A 22,625-nucleotide genomic window follows, 5' to 3' on the forward strand; every position below is an offset into this window, starting at 1 on the left:
TTTATTACAAATTATTGAAAAATACACTCACTGTAGTACAAACTTTTCTTTTTAGCAGCCTCTTTTCCATCTTTTAGCATGCAAGATAGAATCTAACTATATCAAAGATTTTTGGTAATCTTAACATTATCTTTCCCAATATACAAACCAGACACAAACTCCTGACTGGCCAACCTTCCAATCAGCCATCGGAATCAATCTCAGATGGTTAAGAAAGGAACTTAGAATGAAAAACAAAAACAAAAAACCATTCACCACTACAACCTATGAAATGTAAAACCTATGAATTACTTCATTTGAAAGGATACAGGCCAAGACGTCATAATTCAACGAAGTGAGGTATTTCAATGAATCTACTACAGGTGTTATCAAGTTATCATACTTCTGTATTTGTGACAAGATCTGGAAGATGGCAACAAAGAATAAAAGGCATTAACTAATCAAAAGAGAACTTTTACTGTGCTAATAATGGCTAGTCTTTTTTATTTTTCAAAAGAAAGAATACTTAAAATTAGTTTCCTTCCATTGTTTATTTATATAAAACCTACTAGTCTATCATTTCCTAAGAAAATATTTTCTTAGGCTACATTTTCCAATTAGGAAATACTTCCAGGACATCCAAACTTGAATTTTGGAATTATAGAGGCTAGACTGACATCAAATGTGTTTTAGAAATCACATTCTAAATATGAAAGTGTTACATGTGAATTGCAATGAAATGCTGTTCAAGTGTTTCTAAAAACTAAATCAACAAATAATGTATCTCTTTATTAATGTTTTTGTAACTCGAAATGTGATACATGAGACAATATCAGAAAATCTGTTTATAGCAGCAGCATTGTCACATATTACTAGAAAAGTAGATCAATGTGTTAAGTATATAGCATACTAAATTTTATTTTTACCATACAATGGTTCATTTGCTAAAGAGTTTTCCCCTAAAACTATCATTTTTTAAGCTACATCATTCTATTTCCACTTGTGCTGATTTAAAGACAACAAAAAGAAAAATCCCTGAAAATAATATTAACCTCAAAACATACATAATCAAACAAAATGGTTGGATTGCTGTGGCTCAACTTCCCAATTTGTCTTCCAGAAGGCTTCACATTTTCCTTGGTTAGACGCCTACAAGAGGAGAAAAAGGTGGCAGGGATCATCTTAAGTAATTTCCCTTATAATGTTGGTAGCTTTGTTACATCATGAAAAAAAAAATTTATTTCCCATATATCCAAAATGGATCCATGTAAACAACCACCCTCATCATATGCTTTACTGCAGGACTTGAGCTATTTTGATTATGCATTCTCCAAGAGGGTATTAAACTTTTGTATTAATGCTTAACATTTATAATATACACATTTTCATTTTATAGTAATAGTCTAATAAGCATTAAAACTCTTAACGTACTCTGCTGCTGCTGCTGCTGCTGCTAAGTCGCTTCAGTCGTGTCCGACTCTGTGCAACCCCATAGACGGCAGCCCACCAGGCTCCCCCATCCCTGGGATTCTCCAGGCAAGAACACTGGAGTGGGTTGCCATTTCCTTCTCCAATGCATGAAAGTGAAAAGTGAAAGCGAAGTCACTCAGTCGTGTCCGACTCTTAGCGACCCCATGGACTGCAGCCTACCAGGCTCCTCTGCCCATGGGATTTTCCAGGCAAGAGTACTGGAGTGAGGTGCCATTGCCTTCTCCGTACTCTACAAGTACATAAAACTCTTCTTACAGAGAATAATTATTTCAGATTTAGAAGGGCTCACTATCAGTTTAGGGATTAAGATAACAAATTTGGTGTAATACATTGAAATACCTCATGTCATCTGTCTTAGTGACCCTAGAAGAGTCTGCACTTGATACAGGAAGTTCTCTGATTTTCATATTCAAAGTAATCAAGTCCTGAAAAATTTATTCTACTCTTTCCTTTCTCTTTAATTCACCCTCTACTAAGTATTCTTTTACTAACATTTTAGAAATTTATATCTATGAAATGCTTACAAATTCAAAACAATTATTACACAGGATCTTAAACTCTTCTGATGAGATTATTACATAATAAATCTAGAAACTTGAAAAAATAACAAGTGACAGCTTTCTAGAATGAAAATATAATGAAGCAAATAATGAATTTAGTTGACAGTTCAAGGAATGTGATCATTCTGGAAGTGACAAACTATAATTATCTTAAAAATCTTAAGACAAAACTGATCCATTAATCAAAATTATTATCAACAACTGCTTCCCTTTCCCATTCTCTATGCCCAGTTTCTTTTTTTCCCATAGAAAAGAATGACTCATCAGTTTTAAACTTTGGTTATATTCTGTTCTACTTTCAAGCTTACCACCACCTGCCCTTACTTCTAACCCTACTATTTCAGGTAGCCCTCCTACTTGACAAAAACAGCCCTTCTTTCCCATTTTTTTATTTCATTCCTTTCTGCTTCCTCCCTCCACCAAAAAAAAATTATAATAAAAGGAATATTCTCTTGATTATGTCTTCCCCTCAAGCAACTATGGTGCTTGGCATATGGAACACAATCAATGAGCATCTGTGGAATGAATTACTGGATGCCCTATAGAAAATTCATGTTTTAAACAGTAATCAAAACTGGTGAAATTCTCAAGTAATATATTAATAATTTCATTGTTAAAAAATTCAATGAATACTAAAATCATATTGTTCAAGGCTAGTGTAAGAGTTACAGCTAACAAAAAAATCCAAATACATGAAAAATTCTGCATATATTGTTCTGTGATAAACATTTGTATTAATTTACTTATTCATTAATCCATATTAATGTCTTCTATGATGGGCAGAGTGCTAATCACTAGAAATACAAGGATGAGTAACAGTTCCTGCTCTCAAGCTCAGTTCAGCTGGGGAGGTAGATTTAAAACCATTTTTAAAAATTTTTTATTCATAAACAATTAGAGCAACTTATAGAACATTACTTATTATATATTATCAATAGTATAAAAAGAGAGGGAATAATATATTGTATCTATTTGCATATACATAAAAATATCAAATGACAAATAAGAAACTAAACAGTGGCCACATTTTTTCCCTTGGGAGAACTGAGTGGACAGGGTGAGAGACTTTTTACTGTCTACTTTTTTATATTTACTAAAATCTAAAACATGTGAATGTATAAACTAGTAAAAAAAATTAGATAATTTTAAAAAGAAAAATAATCATAGCAATATACATAAGCAGTATGATAGTATTTATATGCATATTTAATAGTGGCGGCACAAATAAAGAACAATCGTTGGACTTCCCTGGTGGTCCAGTTGTTAAGAATCCGCCTGCCAATGCAGGGGACACGGTTCGATCCCTGCTCCGGGAAGATTCCACATGCCGAGGGGCAACTAAGCCCATGCACCACAACTACTGAGCCTGCACACCCTAGAGCCCGTGCTCTGCAACAAGAGAAGCCACTGCAATGAGAAGCCCGCGCACCGCAACTAGAGAAAGCCCACACGCAGCAATAAAGACCCAGCGACCCAAAAATTAATTAATTAAATTTTTTAAAAATCAATTTTGCTTGGTGGTATATGCAATGGAAGGCTTCACAGAGGTGACGCTGGAGCCCACCATCCAAGGGTGAGGTCACCAGGTGGAGAGAAGAAAAGAGGCAAGGGAAAATCTGTATGAACAAAAGAAAAAATATATGCAAAGAAAAAGGAGACCATAGCACATTCAGGGAAACATACGTGGGGCTCAGTACAGCTAGAGGTAAAACTGACAGGAAGTGAAGATGGAAATAGTGAGAGACAGATCATGGAGGTGCTCTTATATCACCATGCCATGAAGTTTGACATATAACCTGCAGGCAATGGTTAGTCACCAAAGGATTTTGAAGAAAGAGAATAATACAAGGCACTATAATACTCCAGCTGAAAGAACTAAGTAAGCAGGGGTAGAGAGTGGAAGAGACAGATTCAATATTTAATACATCATTAAATAATCCATATATAGCACTTAGTTCAGTGTCCATCACATATAGTAATGGCTTCATAAATGTTAGCTATTATTAAAGCTAGAAACCCTACTTGGGAAATTTTAAAAACTGGAACTCTTTCGGAAGGACCAGTTCTTATATCACCTCTTAACATGCCTTCCTTTCCTAACTTCCATGAGGTGGAATAATTCATTCTCTTCTCAATTGTCCCAGAGAACTTTATACATGCTGTGTAACAGCCATCTATTAAACCAGACTGTGGTCGTGCACACACTTGTTTCCCTAGCAGACTGCAACCTAGGATAGTATCACTAGGCAAAGAGAGTCTCACTGCATACTGTTCAATCTAGTTAAACTAGAGAATGCACTACTTCTAATTAGAATAACCATACCACTGCTTGAATGTAAAAGAAATGACAAAAAACAGCCTTACTGAAAGTCCTTGCAATACAGCAGTGTAATTAGTATCTAAACCAGTACTGATTTGAAGTATACAATTTTCATAATTAAACTTCAAACAGTTTACTAGGAATTAGGAATAACATCACTCTTATGTTTTTAGTGACAAAATAAAGCACACAAACTTTAAAAATGGAAATTTTTCAAAAGCTGAGTCCCTAAGGAGATAGTTCTGCATGATTCTACTAGATCTTCCAAAAAGGGGGAAAAAAACTGCTATAACTTTCAGTAGAAATTCCTAGAAGTTTGACTATCTTGTGTAAGCCGTTGGATGTAGTACCCAAATTGAGCAAAGGCCACAGTATGCTCTCCTTTAAAAAAAAAATCCTATAATATAATGCATCCTATAAAGGATTTTTATAGAGTTTATAGCTATGCAAAATGACAACTACAAAGCTAACATTATAGTCAAAACAAGCTAAAAACCACAAAAACTGGTAGTCACTCTATGGGAAGTATATAATCAGCTATACCATTAGTAAATACTCCTGGGCATCCTCAAAACTGAAATTCAGACAAGCTGGCTGAAAGAAAGTAAATCATATCCAGATATTAAGAAGAAAAATAAATTAAAACTTACTTCATGATATATTTGGCTCTGTCTATTGTTTGAGCTTTAACTTTTACTAAAAGTGGATGACTGTTGTAAGTTTCATTCTTCCACTGGCCATACAGACGATATCTTTAAAAATGATGAGATGAAGAATTATGAAAAGTTAAACATTTCACGATTAGTGCACTAGAACTGTTTAACTAAAAATACAAAATATTATATATTTACCTATGCTGATATGGAAATGTTTTAAACATTCCCCATAGTTCCTCAGACATACAAGCATTGCAGTCCATCAAAGAAAGAGATGGAAGTAATACCTGGTCAGTAATGCTAAGCAAACAGCTAAGGATAACTTCCTAAGAAGAAGGGAAGAAAAATTATTTCAGTAAGAGCTGCATATTAATCCCTCCCCCCAAAACAAATTTATGTGAGCCTTGGAAAAATTGCCATTCTTTGATTTCATAACACACCATATCTAATTTCCCTACATTATCACTGTACTTTTCACAATGTATTTGTGTTTCTCTATCTAAGAAAGCAAATGAGGTGAGGGAAGGAAAGGTGTAGCAAGAATGAGGGAATTTTTATCCCTTTTCCTTTTTTGAACAAGGTAATCCTCAAAAACAGGAGGCTGTCAATCTTAAAAGATACTTTGTATGATAAGCCAAAAGCTATATTCAACATGTACAAGTATAAAATAGTTATTCACATAGGTGATTAAAGCTTGTTCACAGTAAAATTCACAGTATGCTATACCTAGACAAACATTAGACACATTGGACTTTTCTAGTCTCTTACCGTTTTCTCTTTATCTTCTTGTTTGCTTCCATCAGACTGAAACTAAAATTAAAAAAAAAAACTATAAATAAAATGCAAAAAGATTAAGATTATCCTGTCACAACTTCATTTCTAATTCAAAAAACAATCAACTTGCATGTGGTTTTGAATTCTTTCCTAACTTGTTACACACATGTAGATTTTACATATAGCCATTATTACAAATTAACATTTTAAATTCTTATCTATATTTCTAACCTTCAAATAATTTGTAACATTCATGAGTTTTAAAGGCCAGATTTATAAGCCAATTCTTTCCTCAACCTCATTATTACAAACCTACCACATCCTAAAACTGATCTGTATTTATTATAAAATTGTAGCAAGCTCAATTTGGTTATAATGCATTTACAATTCTCCTTCTAGACATTCTAGTTTTCTCCCTCAGAATTGGTAAAATCTAACGCAAAGCAATAACAACAAAAACTAAACTCAAAGAAAATGTAAAGCTACATTTTAATTCACCACTATGTAATCCCTCACCAAGAAATAAGCCCAAAAATATTACTAACATTGCTGACAAAGACCAAACCACTTCCTAATTTAAACAGACTTGAACAAAACGGCCTGGGTCATTATTTTATCAGTGATTTGCAGGTGGGCTGCTGAAGTGCCATGTCTGACAATGCTGTTTATTCATTCAAAATGAAATCATAACATTCATGTGTGAATATTCAGATGGAGTGTTGTGGGGAGCGTGCAAAGGCCAAAAGGACAGCTGAGGAACTGATACTCAAGGACAATCTAGATTTCTGGAAAGGATTTAGCTCAATATTCAGTGTGAGAAGGGGGAAAGCAAATAAGCAGTTCACATACTTTACTGGTAGATAAGGATATTTTGTGCATATGTGTTTTCATGATTGAGTAATTTAATGGGTGTTACTACAGGGAAATCTAACTTCCATGCAACATTTTCACATAAGACTAATTCAGGGACAGTCATATTACTTTGATGGGAAAACAATCAATCACATTTTTTTAATTGGCAGGGTAAAAAATATGGCTCCCTTTCACAGAAACAATTTAGTCATCAACATATATCCTGGTCAGCAAATAAGGAGTCCAGTTATGAAGAAGTGGCTTGGCAGAAAACAAACTAGACAGTTGCTTTTATTTTGTTGGGAGGAGGGGGGTAATCCTCATGGCATACTGGGTGTATCCTGGGAGGCAGAAATAAGGGTCTGTCATAATTGGAAGAATTAGGTTTAAAGGCAGTTAAGTTACTCTTTTCCTAGTATCAGTTCAGTATACTACAGTTCAGATGAACCTAAAAAAGCTACATGCAGTTTTCTCCATACAAATAAGATATTTTCCTAGTTATTAAGCTGTCCTAATTCCCTTACTAGATACTTTCATTAGTTTTTAATGTCTATGTATCAATTCTCTGGATTTCACAAACAGGAAAATTTGAAAGAGAGAAAGAAATATGGAAACCACAATGAAACTAGAAGAACAGTAAGAAAACGTTTCTATCAAAGGCTAGTTATAATAAAGATGAACAGAAAAAAAATATCAAGATATACACACAGGTAAAAGTGATTTCCTTTACACATTCCACTTCCTTGATTGTTTCCTTTAGCTTAACTTAATATGCTTTTTAATTCAGAGCACATACAAAACTCTCCATTCCCACAAAAGAATACTAAAAGCTTTATTGAATGGTCAGGCAGAAGTGGGAGAAAGGATGGGGATGGATAAAAGATATTCATTCCTGCATTTGTTTACTATGTTCCAGGCACTGGGAATTCAAAGATGAACAGGAAAAAGTTTCTATCTTTGAGGAATTGACAAAGATAGTTCTTATCTTTGAAGATCTCTTTAAGATAAAAAACTACGCTTACCAATATACTATTAGGAACTGAATTTTTAAGTCTGAATAAAATTGAGCACACACAATTATGTCTACACAGACCATCAGCTATAAATGACCCCAAGCAGGTTTCATTCTTGCCCTACAATGACAGAGTAGCTGTCAGAGCTGCATAACAGTACCGAGCACAACCCCCCACATTAAAAAAAAAAAAAATAGGTTCATCAAGAAGCGGCTTTGAGAGAGTTGAAAAATAAAGGTTGGGGAAAGTCATAGATATAACTAGATCAATTACTTTTTTTATTACTAATGTACTATTTTTAGTACCTGTTACTCATGAATGTTTCAAATACTAAAGTAGTAGCATACTAGAGTATACTTTATCTCAGAAAAGTGAAAAAAATGAAAAATACTTAAATTTAAGCCTAGGTTAGAATTCAAAGCTACATTTAAATAAATCATGGCATTACTTTCAACGTCCTTATTTTTCTTGTTCTTATTAGCTATCATTCACTGAGTACTATGTTCCATGGAATGGGCTAAGAACTTCAGATTTGTCTTAAAACTACTCTATGAGAAAACCTTTTTGATAGAGTCTATAGAAGACTCATCACAGTAACTTAAAATAGGAAAATATAACCTATAAATTAAAAGTAATGGGAACCTGAGTTTATCAAGCCTGGAGAAGAGATAACGCAATAGCCTTTCAGAGTTTTGGTTCAAAGTCTATTTAACTTTCAATCAGAAATTCTTAAAGACTTTACAAAACATTTAGTTAGAAATAATCCCTTAACTTTGATACTACATCTTTTATGAAATCACAGGGTAGGATACTAAATGAAAAGTACTATCTTCCACCACATTTCTTTTTCAGTCAAGACAAACCTCTACTAAGATGCCAAAGAATGTCTAATATGGTCACCCACACACAGGATGACATAAGTGCTGGCTCAGTTTTTATCCCAGGGTAATTTTAAATGTTACCTCTCTTTTACACACTTTGAATTATCTTTTCTGAAACTAAACACTAAGGTTCAATTTCAGGAAACAGAGAGGAAGTTACAATAGTTAAATCAAGTGTTTGTATACTGCATGCATGTGGTCCACACTAAAAATTCTACTTTCTTTTCTTTTATAAAACAAATTTTTTAAAATTATACTGTTTGTACATAAGAGTCTCCATTTGCCTACTAATAGATTTAAATGTCTGCCTCTCCTTGTATGTTTACATACCCCTCCCAGGTTAAAAACATAACTAATGGGAAAAATTAAGATCCTATTTGTAATTTGTTACATAGTAATTTATTACTATGATTCTATACCTTGTTTAGAATTGCCATATGAAGATATTCAGTAATAGCTAAAATGACTTCAGTTCAAACCAATTATTATAGGGGATAATACAAATATAAACATTCTAACAGTTGTTCCCTGCTCAGACTCATTAAACAGCAACGGTATTGTACCTTAAACTTATGCTCCAATTCTAGATTGCCAACGACAGCAGTGTCTGTGTCCATTTGGACAATAAGGATTATAATGAAAAGTTCTGATTTAAGACAGTTTACAAAATTTGTTTCTATTTTAAAATGGACACACGTCCATAACTACCTTTACCAAGTTCATTAAAACCCAGCAACAAAAATGTCTTTTATTTGAAAAAAATTCTTTGATTATTTATAACAAATCAACAATGGGGGGGGGGGACATTTAATACTACAATGTAAAGAAGCTAAAAGCATTCCTATATAAAATCTGCTCCTGAGGGAAACGAAACTGCTACTTTAAAGTGGCATCTTATATTTAGAGACAGAAATAGATTAAACAATATTAACACTTTTAAAAATTCATCAAAGATAGTGTAGCAATAGCTGACATAAGTGATAACTTATTATGATCTTAAAAATTCATGACAACTATTTTTAACTCTAAAATTGAATACCTAATTATTATAATCTAATTAATGTTTCAGTTCAGTTCACTTCAGTTGCTCAGTCGTGTCCAACTCTTTGTGACCCCATGAATTGCAGCACGCCAGGCCTCCCTGTCCATCACCAACTCCTAGAGTCCACCCAAACCCATGTCCATTGAGTTGGCGATGCCATCCAGCCATCTCATCCTCTGTTGTCCCCTCCTCCTCCTGCCCTCAATCTTTCCCAGTATCAGGGTCTTTTCCAATGAGTCAGCTCTTCGCATCAGGTGGCCAAAGTATTGAGTTTCAGCTTCAACATCAGTCCTTCCAATGAACACCCAGGACTGATCTCCTTTAGGATGGACTGGTTGGACCTCCTTGCAGTCCAAGGGACTCTCAAGAGTCTTCTCCAACACCACAGTTCAAAAGCATCAATTCTTCAGCGCTCAGCTATCTTTATAGTCCAACTCTCACATCCATACAAGACTACTGGAAAAACCATAGCCTTGACTAGACTTTGTTGGCAAAGTAAGTCTCTGATTCTTAATATGCTGTCTAGGTTGGTCATAACTTTTCTTCCAAGGAGTAAGCATCTTTTAATTTCATGGCTGCAATCACCATCTGCAGTGATTTTGGAGCCCCAAAAAATAAAGTCTGCCACTGTTTCCACTGTTTCCCATCTATTTCCCATGAAGTGATGGGACCGGATGCCATGATCTTCGTTTTCTGAATGTTGAGCTTTAAGCCAACTTTCTCACTCTCCTCTTTCACTTTCATCAAGAGGCTCTTTAGTTCTTTGCTTTCTGCCATAAGGGTGGTGTCATCTTCATATCTGAGGTTACTGATATTTCTCCTGGCAATCTTGATTCCAGCTTGTGCTTCTTCCAGCCCAGCATTTCTCATGATGTACTCTGCATAGAAGTTAAATAAGCAGAGTGACAATATACAGCCTTGACGTACTCCTTTTCCTATTTGGAACCAGTCTGTTTTCCCATGTCCAGTTCTAACTGTTGCTTCCTGACCTGCACACAGGTTTCTTAAGAGGCAGGTCACGTGGTCTGGTATTCCATTCTCTTGAAGAATTTTCCACTGTTTATTGTGATCCACACAGTCAAAGGCTCTGGCATAGTCAATAAAGCAGAAATAGATGTTTTTCTGGAACTCTCTTGCTTTTTTAATGATCTAGCAGATGTTGGCAATTTGATCTCTGGTTCCTCTGCCTTTTCTAAAACCAGCTTGAACATCTGGAAGTTCATGGTTCATGTATTGCTGAAGCCTTGCTTGGAGAATTTTGAGCAATACTTTACTAGCGTGTGAGATGACATATCTCATTTGATTCACACTGCAACCCCAGGAGCTAGACGACAAATATTATTACCACCCATCTCTGGCTTAGGAAAATGACTCTCCCTCCCCTAATAGCTAACAAAAAACAATAAATATCAAGTCAAGATTCTAAAGTAGCTGGTTCATAAACTAGAACCAGTTTAAGGATGAATGGTATTAAGGTACATTCTCCCCTAGTAACCCAAATTTTTATTATGAAAAATTCTAAGCTTACATAAAAGTTGAATCAATGTATGCTATCCATGAACATCTATATACCTCCTATGCATATTCAACAATTAACATTTGCCTTTTTTTCTCTTGACCAAAAAAGTTACAGACATGATCTCAAAAAACTTCAGTGTGCATCTCCTAAGAGTAAGGACATTCTTCCACATTACCACAATTATCATTATCACAACTATTCCTACTATCACCTACTGGGTTAGCCAAAAGGTTCATTTGGGTTTTTCCAGAACATCTCACTGAAAAACTGAAACAAACTTCTTGGCCAACCCAATAGTACCCAATCTGACCCTTTGACTCTAGGTTTCTCTATAAACTTTATCTGTGAATCAATTTAGAGCACTTCAGAGAAGGAAATGGCAACCCACTCCAGTATTCTTGCCTGGAAAATCCCATGGACAGAGGAGTCTGGTAGGCTACAGTCCATGGGGTCGCAGAGTCAGACACGACTGAGCGACCTCACTTTCCTTTCCTTTGGCTTTTTTATCAAAGTCCAACATAAGAAACAGTCAAATAAAGAAACTAGTCAGACAACTGAATTAAGATGACAGAGTGAAGCATAAACAGAATTTCTCTCCCCCAGTCCCTAATGCAATAAACAAAATATAGCTTACTTTTTTTATGTCCCCAAATCACCACCAACCAAGCAAGAAAAGAGCAAATTATGCTGTTAATTTCAAGGGCATGCAAACACACACACACACACACACACACACACACACACACACACACACACACACAAAGATTCTAAACTACAGACAGTATGGCATGGTGCCTGCCGTTAACCCAATCCCCAGAAATAGTACTGAGCAAGGAAGGTAAGTAAATAAAATCCTTTAGGGAACAAGACCTACAAGGTAAGTAAGTAGCCTGAGGAAAATCCCTTCTGAGTAGCAGCACAGCAGGACTCTGGCTGCTAAGGCTTGCTGTCTCTCAAAGGAACTGGGCTCAGACTGGGGAATCAAAGTCCAAGGGAGCTGGATACCCACTTGGCTGGGCATGCCTAGTATACGATGTGTAATCTATCTCAGAAGACAAAACAGAGATCCCCTAAATGATGGCTGTACTCAGCCTCATGGAGCTCATTCACTTCCTATTCCAGACTACAGAGAAGTTGCTCAGTCATGTCACTCTTTGTGACCCCATGGACTGCAGCCAGCCAGGCTCCTCTATCCATGGGGATTCTCTGGGCAAGAATACTGGAGTGGGTTGCCATGCCCTCCTCTAGGGGTTCTTCTCAACCCAGGGATCAAACCCAGGTCTCCCGCATTGCAGGCAGATTCTTTACTGTCTGAGCCACCAGGGAAGCCCAAGAATACTGGACTGGGTAGCCTATCAGTTCTCCAGGGGAAATTCCTGACCCAGGAATCGAACCAGGATCTCCTGCATTGCAGGTGGATTCTTTTCCAGCTAAGCTACCTGGGAAGCCCCATATTCCCCCTTTAGAAGGAACCTTAAAAAAAGAAAAAAAATGATTAAATTTCGAGCTAGGCAACCAAAGTCTTTTAAACCTATATATAAACACACAATGATTTGTTATAGTGAAGTATTTTTAGGGTAAAAAAATGAACCAAAATGCTAAGTCAGATCATTGGAAAGATGTACTTTTACTACCACAACCTTAGAAATGAGAGAAGATAGATTTCTTTCCACACTGGGATCAAAATAAACTTTTTCACCTTCCCTTCTGCCTTTCTACCTTTGCAAAAATAGAGACTGGAGTTAGGGGCAGGCACCAGGCACAATTGTGATAGAATAAAGACAAACAAGGGCTACAATGGAGATGGCAGACTGGAAGACTTTTAGCACCTGTGTATCTTAACAATATTGTATCTGTATATGTTTATACATATGTCTACATATGGGACTTCCAAAAGTTTGATGTTTGGGCTCCTGCTTACAAGTTTATGATACTCATAGCCAGAGGAAGAATTTCAAAACAAGAGATCTGAACATTAAGATTTTCAATGAAAAAGAATAACATTAGTGGGTGAAAGTAAGATGAGAAAGAGGCTGTCTACATTGTCTCAAAGTATCTCCCCACAGGACACATATTAACAACAAAGGGAAAAAAAGTAACTATACACTGGAGAAACCTGGCAGCAATCACCTTAACCAAGTGATTAATGCTAACATCACCAGTAATGGGACAAATTGACTTTACATGCTTCTCAATATTACACACTGGGAAAACACAACCCGTGTTCTTTGAACAAGCACTAGTTAACATGACTCATCCTTTTCAGACTATAAGGATCAAGATAATGAAACACTGTTTTAGTTCTTTTATATGAATATATGAATATATGCTATATAATAAATATCATGTATAGTAATGAACTACTTAGCAGATTTCTTTAGCGTACCTTTATAAAATATAAATTTGTTAACATTAAAAAAAAATTATCTACCAGCTAAGTATCTAAAGCCAAATGAAATAGGTGTCAAGTGATTAATACACAAGAGTTGGTAATTTTCTATCCAGTTACTGTTGTCAAAAATTAAAAATTAGGTGCAATCACCAAACACTGGAGAAAACCACATTTATGCTTGTAACAATTTCCAGATTTCTAGAGTCTTTTGGTTACACTACTTTACAACTGAAAAGAAATTACGCATTCTTTAAGACCCTGGTTACGCAAAGACCTCTTAGAACACAAAGCACAAACTATAAAAGAGAAGTGCTATTAAATTGGAATTAATCAAAATTTTAAATCTTTGCTTTACAAAAGACAGTAAACAAAATGACAAGGCAAATCAGACTGAGAATAAAAGACAACTGAATTTAAAATGGGCAAGAGATTTGAATAGACATTTCAATAAAAGTGATTACAAATGGCAAGTACGAACGTGAGAAGATGCTCAACATCACTGATCATCAGTGAAACATAAATTACAACACAAAAGATAGCACTACACACCCATTAGAATGACTAATATTTAAAAGACAATACCAAATGTTGATAAGGATGTGGGGCATTAGGAAGTCATATACAATGTTCCCAGGAGTGCAAAATGGTATACACGTGTTGGAAAAGTTTGACAAAAAGTTAAACATACACTTACCCATATGGCCCAGCAATCCCAATCCTGGGGAAACAAAAACATACACTCCCCCCGAAAAAAGACCGTAGAAGAATATCCATAGCAGCTTTATTTACAATAGCCCCTAATTAGAAACAACTCAATGCCCATCAACTGGCAAACAAATAAACTCTCTTATGTGCATATAATGAAATGTTACACAGCAATAAAGAACTACTGACACATACAACTGAGATGAATCTCAAAAGCACTAAGTGGAAGAAACCAGACAGAAAAGAGTACATTCTATACAATTCCATTTATGTCAAACTCTAGAAAAAGCAAAAACATAGTGACAGAAAGCCTACCAGCGGTTGTCAGGAACCAGCAATGAAGGGAGGGAATGATGGCAAAGGAGCAAGAGGAACTTGCTGGGATGATGAAAATATCCTATATGATTGTGGTGGTAGACATACAACTATATACATCTGTCAAAATTCATCAAATTGCATACTTAAAGTTGGTGAGATTTACTCTATGTAAATTATAACTCAAAACTAACTTTAAAAAAGAATAATAAGCCAAGACACAGAAGCAACCTAAGTGTTCATCAAGGACGAATGGAGAAAAATATGTGGGGTCTGTGTATCTGTGTATGTGTACACACACACACACACACACACACACACACACACACACACACACACAAAATGGAATATTACTCAGCCATAAAAAAGAATGAAACAATGCCACCTGCCACAAAATGGATGGACCCTGGGATTATCATACGAAGTGAAGTAAGTCAGACAGAGGAAGACAAATATATATCACTTTTATGAGGAATCTGAAAAGATGATATAAATGAACTTATTTTCAAAACAGAAATAGACTCACAGACAGAATAAATTGGGAGCAAAGGATGAACAGATGCACACTACCATATACAAAATAGATAAGGATTTACTGTATCTCACAGGGAACTATATTCAGTATATTTTTAATAAACTATAATGGGAAAGAACCAAAAAAATGGCATAAAGATATATACATACATATGTATAGCCAAACCACTTTGCTATATATCTGAAACTAATATAATATTGTATACCAACTCTATATCAATAAAATAATAAGTTTCCCTTGGAGTAGTGATTAGGAGAGCATCTAAGGAAAACTCTCAAGTGTTAACACTGTTCTATCTCTTGATCTAAGTGGTAGACACATGGCTATTTAGTTTGGAAAAAGCCACTGAGCTATATAATTATGGTTTGTGTGCTTTCTGTATCATGTTTTACTTCAATAAAAAGTTTACTAAAAAAAAAAAATGGATCCTGAACAGTCTGAAGTCTGAGGCTAAAGGGACTTCACACAAATAATGGCAATGATTCAAAACTGCAGCCAATAAAATAAATGAGCAGAATAAAAGCAAGAGGAAAGAATGTTCAAATAACCACAATTATAAGAGGATTCAAAAAGCAATCACATGTCCAAACCATATTTTTCTACCTGGAGGGCTTGACTGGATTTAAGTTTTTATATATAAATGGTTGGGACACAATTGACTTTGTCCAAATCTTACTCAGCATAACATTTTCTTAAGTTTACTTTCTTTGCATTTCTAGAGATACATATAACACAAATATACTCAGAACATTTTCATTCTATAATTTAGCTTTCTGCTCTAAAGAAAAAAAACTTACTAACCTCCTTCATAAATGACTTGCCTATCCGCACCACTTTTGCAAATAAAATGGGATCGTGAGAAAGGTGGGGACCAAGGTAACAGAACATATTGAAGACGTCTCTCCTCAAATCTTCAAAGCTCTCTGCTTGTTTTGGTGCTCTCTTATTTTGCAAAGCACTAACAGGTGAGCCTTTAGCACCTTTAGGAACGCCAACTCTACAAAAAGAAGAAAAATGTAGATATACTATGCAATGCTCCATTTTAAATTAACACAGTCATATTATAAAACTTTTCTTACTCAAATTTGCTTCTTCTATTTCATTTGTGCTTAACTTCATTATACCACATAATTTAACTGGTAGAAGAAAACAAAAACAATACTCATTTGAAAAAACTCAGAGCTTAGGAGACCGTTTCAAATTAACTGCATAAGAAAAGGAAATCAGAGTAATGTAGGTTCCATGTAACAGGTAACATATTCATACATCACATGAACTTGGTTTTTAATTAAATTTGGTCAATATCAGGAATTTGGATATGGGAATGTGGAACAAGGGATGGACCTCAGAGACACAAAGATGAAAGAGAAAAATATGGAGATAACATTAAACATTTCTCAACCTGACTTCCACTACCTAGACTGAGTGTGAGGTAGGTGAGCAGCATAATGAAAGAGGGTATGTCACACTAAAAAGGACAACATGCCCAGAGTTCTCACCTGCTGAGCAGGTGTTCCGCTGTGGAGTCACAGGGGTCACTCTCTGAAGAAGAGCCTTCATGGTCCACAGCCCACGTGGCACTGAAGGCAGCAGCCAGCAGCTATGCATGAGTCACAAAGCTGGGGCTTTTGAGGCAGGCTCTGATCTGTGGGGCTGAAGCCAGCACTGCTGCCAGTACTGCTCCTAAGTATCCTACAAGTAGGTTGAGGGCTAGAGGACTGGTTGACACAGTAACCAGGGATGATGAGAGAGGCTGCACTAGCAATTTCCAGAAGAGCAGCCTATATGCCAGAAGAGACAAGGCAAGCAGAGTGGCACAGACCTCACTCAGAGCCACTCAACCCAAGATAGAGGAAAATTACACTAGGTAAAAACTTTAGGAATTCTCTCATCCCCAAGAGAGAAGGAAAAGTCAAAAACAGAAGAATGGAGTTTTTACTCTCAGCGGAGCAAATCCTACCTAGAAATCTAACTTGTAGCTTTTAGACAACACTGCAGCACAAATTCTGCAATGCCTGGTGTAGGTGATGGGAGACAAGTCACTGATTAATACCTGCCAGAAGGATATGCTCTGTGAACATCTCTTATATTCTGATAAAACAATTTAAAATATATGCTTGATTGAATTAAAATATATGCTTGATTGAAGGAGACAAGGTAAATATGCAGATTTTATTTTGTAGTCCTAAACTCTCTCTACCTCAATTAGTAAACCATATGGTAACATACCTTCGATAGAGAGGCTCAATAGTTATATGAATCAGCTTGCAAATTGCAAGGGCTATTAGTTTATGTGAAGCTGCATAGTATGGAGGCATCTGATCCATAATGCTCTGTGCATGCTGCCAATCACCAATCTTTAACAAGGCTTCCAACAAACCAAGTTTTTGGTTGTCAGGTGGCTAAAATGGAACAATTATAGCAAAGATACTCAGAATACAGATACCAATAAATCTTTAAATATTTTTTCATTTAAAAAAACTAAGCCAAATAACACAATGTATGTCAACAACAGTTGCCATTCACGGCAAATTCAACAGTATTTTCTTGAAAGCACAATCAAGTTTTTTAGTGACTGAAAAAAGAAATAACAGGATCTGCTTTTTCATTTAGCAGACAAAACACGACAGTTTACAGACTTAGAATTAAATTCAGTTCTACTTAAGGTTCTATTATGCCACAGGAAACTAGAATTCATCTTTGAGAATCCCTTCAGGACTTGAGAGACACTATACACAGAGCACAAATATAGTCAATACATGTGTGATATTATCTAGAATACATTCTGAAATTTATATAGGAAAAAACATGACAGCCTCATTTGGGAGGTACCAAAACCATGTTTGCAAATTAGTATTCCACAAACTAGGTTTCATCACAATCAAAATTAAGAAATTATTCTTCCACAAGTTGAATTTCATAATTTTAAATCCAGAAGACAACATTTATCAGAATAAATTATATACCTTCTCCACTTTCTCCTCTTCTTTTTCCTTTTCTTTCTCTCGCTCGTCAATTTTATCAGAAGACAATACAACCATTGTAAGTTTCCTAACGATCTGCTTAGCTTCTACTATTTCTCGTTTGTGTTCATCCATAATGCAATTATCAGCTGGAAGAAGCTAAAAATAATTCATTAAAATTTCATAAGTTAGCTAATACTATTTACACATACATATAAAAAGCAAACACTACTCTTAATTGATAAAACTGTACATAAGAAGTCTGGTCTATTTATGATCATAATTTCCCTTTGAAATAGGTCTCCCCCTTATTTTCATATTAACCTGACAGGGTTAAATACCTGAATGTTGTACAATTTTAAACTCAGGTAGCAATTCAAAGTTTCATCTCTTCTGTTAGAGGTCCTAAATTAATATTATACTACAACAGTAGTGCCTACCATTGCATTTGTTAGTTTATCCAAGAAAATGTGTACCTGTTCAATTAAAAATGTCAGAGATTTCCCCTTTAAAGGCCAAACTCCAAATTAAATAAAATACTATATACAGATCCAATTTGGGAGAGGTAAACTATTGATTTACATAATGGGGCAAATTTGATTCCTCTAAATGAAAAATCTCAAGTCAAAAAATTATGAACAGCTTGACATCTCACTTTTCATTTTCTGGACACCTATTTGCCTTAAGTCACAAACTAGTTTCTAGTTTATTACAAAAGGAAAAGTATCATGTGGATAGTTGACCCTCCATTATGAAAAAAAGGATCAAGTATCTCAAGTATAGCCATCTTGTATGAGTAGAAGATGGTTAATATGGACAGTTCATAAATAGACACATATCCAACAAACCATTATTGAGTCATTTTTGCTAGGCACTATGGTGATAGCTCACCATTCCTGCCCCTAGAAATGCAAAATCTATTTCAATAGATAAATCTAACACAAACTAAAAAATCAGTAAATAATAAAAGGAGACACAGTGAGGGGCTTCCCAGGTGGAGGAGTGGTAAAGAATCTCCTGCCAATGCAGGAGACACAAGAAATGCAGGTTCAATCCCTGGGTCAGGAAGATCCCCTGGAGTAGGAAATGGTAACCCTCTCCAGTATCCTTGCCAGGAAAATCTCATGGCCAGAGGAGCCTGGTGGGCTATAGTCCATGGAGCCACAAAGAGTTGGACACGACTGAGCACATGCACAAGGAGACACAGTGAAATATTAAACTACATACTACAGACTTTATCTCATCAGTCAAAAAAGGGGAGTGGAAGAAAACTCATTATGGACTGGTGCAAGGAGGTAAGCCAGACTTTTTCTCATTCCTTATTCTCTCCACTGCCAATCAAACCCATTTTTATTGCTCTATTTATATACCTATCATATATCTACCACAGATTCTCATCTTTTACCTAGTCTACTTCAATTGCCTCTGAAATCTCCCATTACAGTGGATTAACTCTAAGTTTTTAATTATAGTTCTCGCCATTTCTAGTCTTGTGTATTTTGAAAATATGGTATTAGGTATATATAAAAGTTATAATGATTATATCTTTCTAGTACAAACAAGTTTATTATTATAAAGTGATTCTCTGTTCTGTCTGACAAGAATAATTTCCCTGGTATATTTTCCCACCCTTTTACTTTCAACCTTTCTTTGCCCGTAGGTTTTAGAAGTCTCATGTAAACAATAAACTGGTTTTTAATCCCATCTGAAAATCCCTGTCACTTTAACAGGAATACTTTTAAACTCTGCTTATATTTATAATTAAGCTGAAAAATATCAGTAATAAATCTATCATCATTTTTGTACTTTCCATTTGTTCTGCGAGTATACATTTGCCTGTATAAACTCATACCTATGTCTTCAGATTCTTCTTTTGCTGACCAGTTTTTCATGTTTTCAGTTTGTACATCCTTGTCTACACTAAATCTTGAATGGCTGTCTACTATCAACAAGAAAAAAATCCAAACTCCTTACCATGGCCCTTAACAGCCCTTCACAGTTTGGCCTCCAGTCTACTTCTCCATCCTCATTTCCCCTACATATCATCCTAGGCTCCAACCACTCTGAGCTTCTCAGTGTTCCCCTAAGGGGATAATGAAATCTTTACAAACCTCTTGCCTTTATATTCAGTTAATTCTACCTACAATGCTTTCTACCTATTTAAGCCTAGCCAACACCTACTCATCTATCAAGTTCCCAGGTGAACGTCAGTAGTTTGGAGAAGCCTTTCAAAATCCCCCAATGACAGAGATGGTCACTACCTATTTTGAGCCCTCATAGCACTATGTGACTATTTCCAATAAAGTACTTATAGAATGCAAAATGTTTTCTCCCTTGCTAGACTATGACTGCTTCCAAGAGACTGATCAAATTTCATTCAGCTCTGTAACCATAATATGTAATGACAGGCAAGGAAGTTAGAAGTTAGAAAGTGATTTCAAAGGCAGTGAAGATGATGTCAGTTTTGAACAGTTCATAGATATCCTAATGCACAACCTAATAAAACAAGAAATTCTGTACTACAAACCTAGTGTTTTCAAACTGACAGGCTAAGCTATTGCTAAACTAGAGGTCATCTATTACAACCACATACACATTCCTCTAGATCCTGCAATAAAAGCACAATATTAGTCATCTATTATCCAGCAGTAAAAACACCAGAGAAGCTATCTTTTAACAGTACACGAAAAGTTCCAAATTCATCCTGAACCCTCAAAATTAACATTTAGGGGAAAAGGAAAAACTATTTAGGTAATCCTATATTTCCCATAATCCATGTATAATATAGAAGTCTAAAACCACATTAATTAGAACTTGGCCTCTCTCTCCATATGTCATGGAGACATATGTCAAAGCGTATGTCATATGCTTTGACGACAATTAACTTCATAGTCAACCTTGAAAACTGCAGCAGTGACAAAAGGTATTTTATTTCCATGGTTCCAATAAACTAAATTCATTCACTTTATAAAGCAAACACAAAGCAATAACGTAATAGGGCTTCAAAAATTAAGACTTGAGAGTCTAGAACCAATCCTGGAGTGCTATATGGCTGCCTCCTCCTCTTCCCCACCCCTGGGATGAATAACCAAATATTCTTAGCAACCCAGTTAACTTACATGTACATAAAGATCATCTAAATCAATAAGGTTAAATTGTAGAAGTACTGCTGCAACTCTGTATAAAGATGAAGGAGTCTCTCCATTTGGTTCCTTGAAAAACAAAAGAAAAGTTTCTATTTAGTGCAATCTTTTTAATCTACCAATAATTAAGAACAATTAGACCAAACAAATCTAGGGCAACAATAAGCTTCATTGCTCTTCCTGACCATGAATAACATTCGAATTCAGGACAAATATAATCATGCGAGTATCTCTTTTCACATAGGTACAACTGACGGACACAAGAAAAAAAGTTTCAAAAATGGACACATGCTAATATATGAATAAAATCTGAAACTTGAACATAATGAGATTTTATATGGCATAATACTTAGTTTGGGTTTCTGTTTATATGCGTGTTTTCTTAACTTGCTTTCTCAAGTACTTCTCAGTGGAATTGCAGATAGACAAGACTGACAAATTTGGAAGTGTGGAACCATCTGTGTCTGCTTTATACTTTTCTCCCTGTTCTTTTATTTCTTGGTTTCTGTGCTAAGTATATCTGCTTGTCAGCTGACTTCCCCTTCAAAACAGTTGTCTGTACTTCTTCCTTGGTAGCTCAGACAGTAAAGAATCTGACAATAATGCAGGAGACCTAGGTTTCATTCCTGGGCCGAGAAGAGCCCCTGGAGGAGAAAATGACAATCCACTCTGGTATTCTTGCCTGGAGAATCCCATGGACAGAGGAACCTGGCTGGCTGCAGCCCATGGGGTTGCAAAGAGTTGGACATCACTGAGGGATTAACACTATTACTACTACTATACTTATTACACATGGATAATCAAACATTTTAAAACTAGGAATGGCCAATCCCAGGTCAGCTCTATTGGTCCTACCAAGAAACAGATGGATCTCGGTCATCAAGATGACTTTCGCTTAATTTTTAAATGGCCTGGGGTCAGATGAATAGAAGAATGAAGTGAGGACAACTGGCAATTACTAAATGGCCCAATGCAAATAAAAAGCAAACAGTGACAATACATTATATTCTGCTCCTTTTTTAAAAATTTATTTATTTTACGTGGAGGTTAATTACTTTACAATATTGTATTGGTTCTACCACACATCAACATGAATCCGCCACGAGCGTACACATGTTCCCCATCCTGAACCCCACTCCCACCTCCCTCCCCATACCATCTCTCCGGGTCATCCCAGTGCACCAGCCCGAAGCATCAAGTATCAAACCTGGTCTGGCAATTCGTTTATTATAATGATATTATACATGTTTCAGTGCCATTCCCCCAAATTGTCTCACCCTCTCCCTCTCCCACAGAGTCCAAAACATTGTTCTATACATCTGGGTCTCTTTTGCTGTCTCACATACAGGGTTATCATTACCACCTTTCTAAATTCCATATATATGCCTTAGTATGGTGGCTCAGACAGTAACGCGTCTGCTTGCAATGTGGGAGACCCAGATTTGATTCCTGGGTCAGGAAGATCCCCTGGAGAAGGAAAGGGCA

General features: G+C 35.8%; 1 protein-coding gene across 36 annotated transcripts in view; it reads right to left on the bottom strand.

Moving 5' to 3' along the window:
* THOC2 (THO complex subunit 2) overlaps nt 1–22,625 on the bottom strand; it is a 118,454-nt gene that overhangs the window by 37,463 nt on the left and 58,366 nt on the right. For 23 of the 36 annotated variants that reach the window (XR_009598885.1, XR_006058352.2, XR_006058353.2 and 20 more), the window contains exons 9-17: nt 21,117–21,209; nt 18,001–18,156; nt 17,264–17,436; nt 15,836–16,031; nt 5,775–5,816; nt 5,202–5,332; nt 5,001–5,102; nt 1,032–1,128; nt 309–402 (exon numbers count right to left, since the gene is read on the bottom strand). Coding sequence is in view for 32 of the 36 variants with exons in the window: in XM_060408146.1 (XP_060264129.1) it covers nt 309–402; nt 1,032–1,128; nt 5,001–5,102; nt 5,202–5,332; nt 5,775–5,816; nt 15,836–16,031; nt 17,264–17,436; nt 18,001–18,156; nt 21,117–21,209 (1,084 nt within the window). In the remaining 4 variants the exon portion in view is untranslated. The remainder of the gene's footprint in view (nt 1–308; nt 403–1,031; nt 1,129–5,000; nt 5,103–5,201; nt 5,333–5,774; nt 5,817–15,835; nt 16,032–17,263; nt 17,437–18,000; nt 18,157–21,116; nt 21,210–22,625) is intronic. The other 13 variants (XM_042242159.2, XM_060408141.1, XM_060408147.1 and 10 more) reach the window with 1 other exon arrangement.

This window comes from Ovis aries, chromosome X, assembly GCF_016772045.2.
Source record: "Ovis aries strain OAR_USU_Benz2616 breed Rambouillet chromosome X, ARS-UI_Ramb_v3.0, whole genome shotgun sequence".
NCBI classification, from domain to species: domain Eukaryota; kingdom Metazoa; phylum Chordata; class Mammalia; order Artiodactyla; family Bovidae; genus Ovis; species Ovis aries.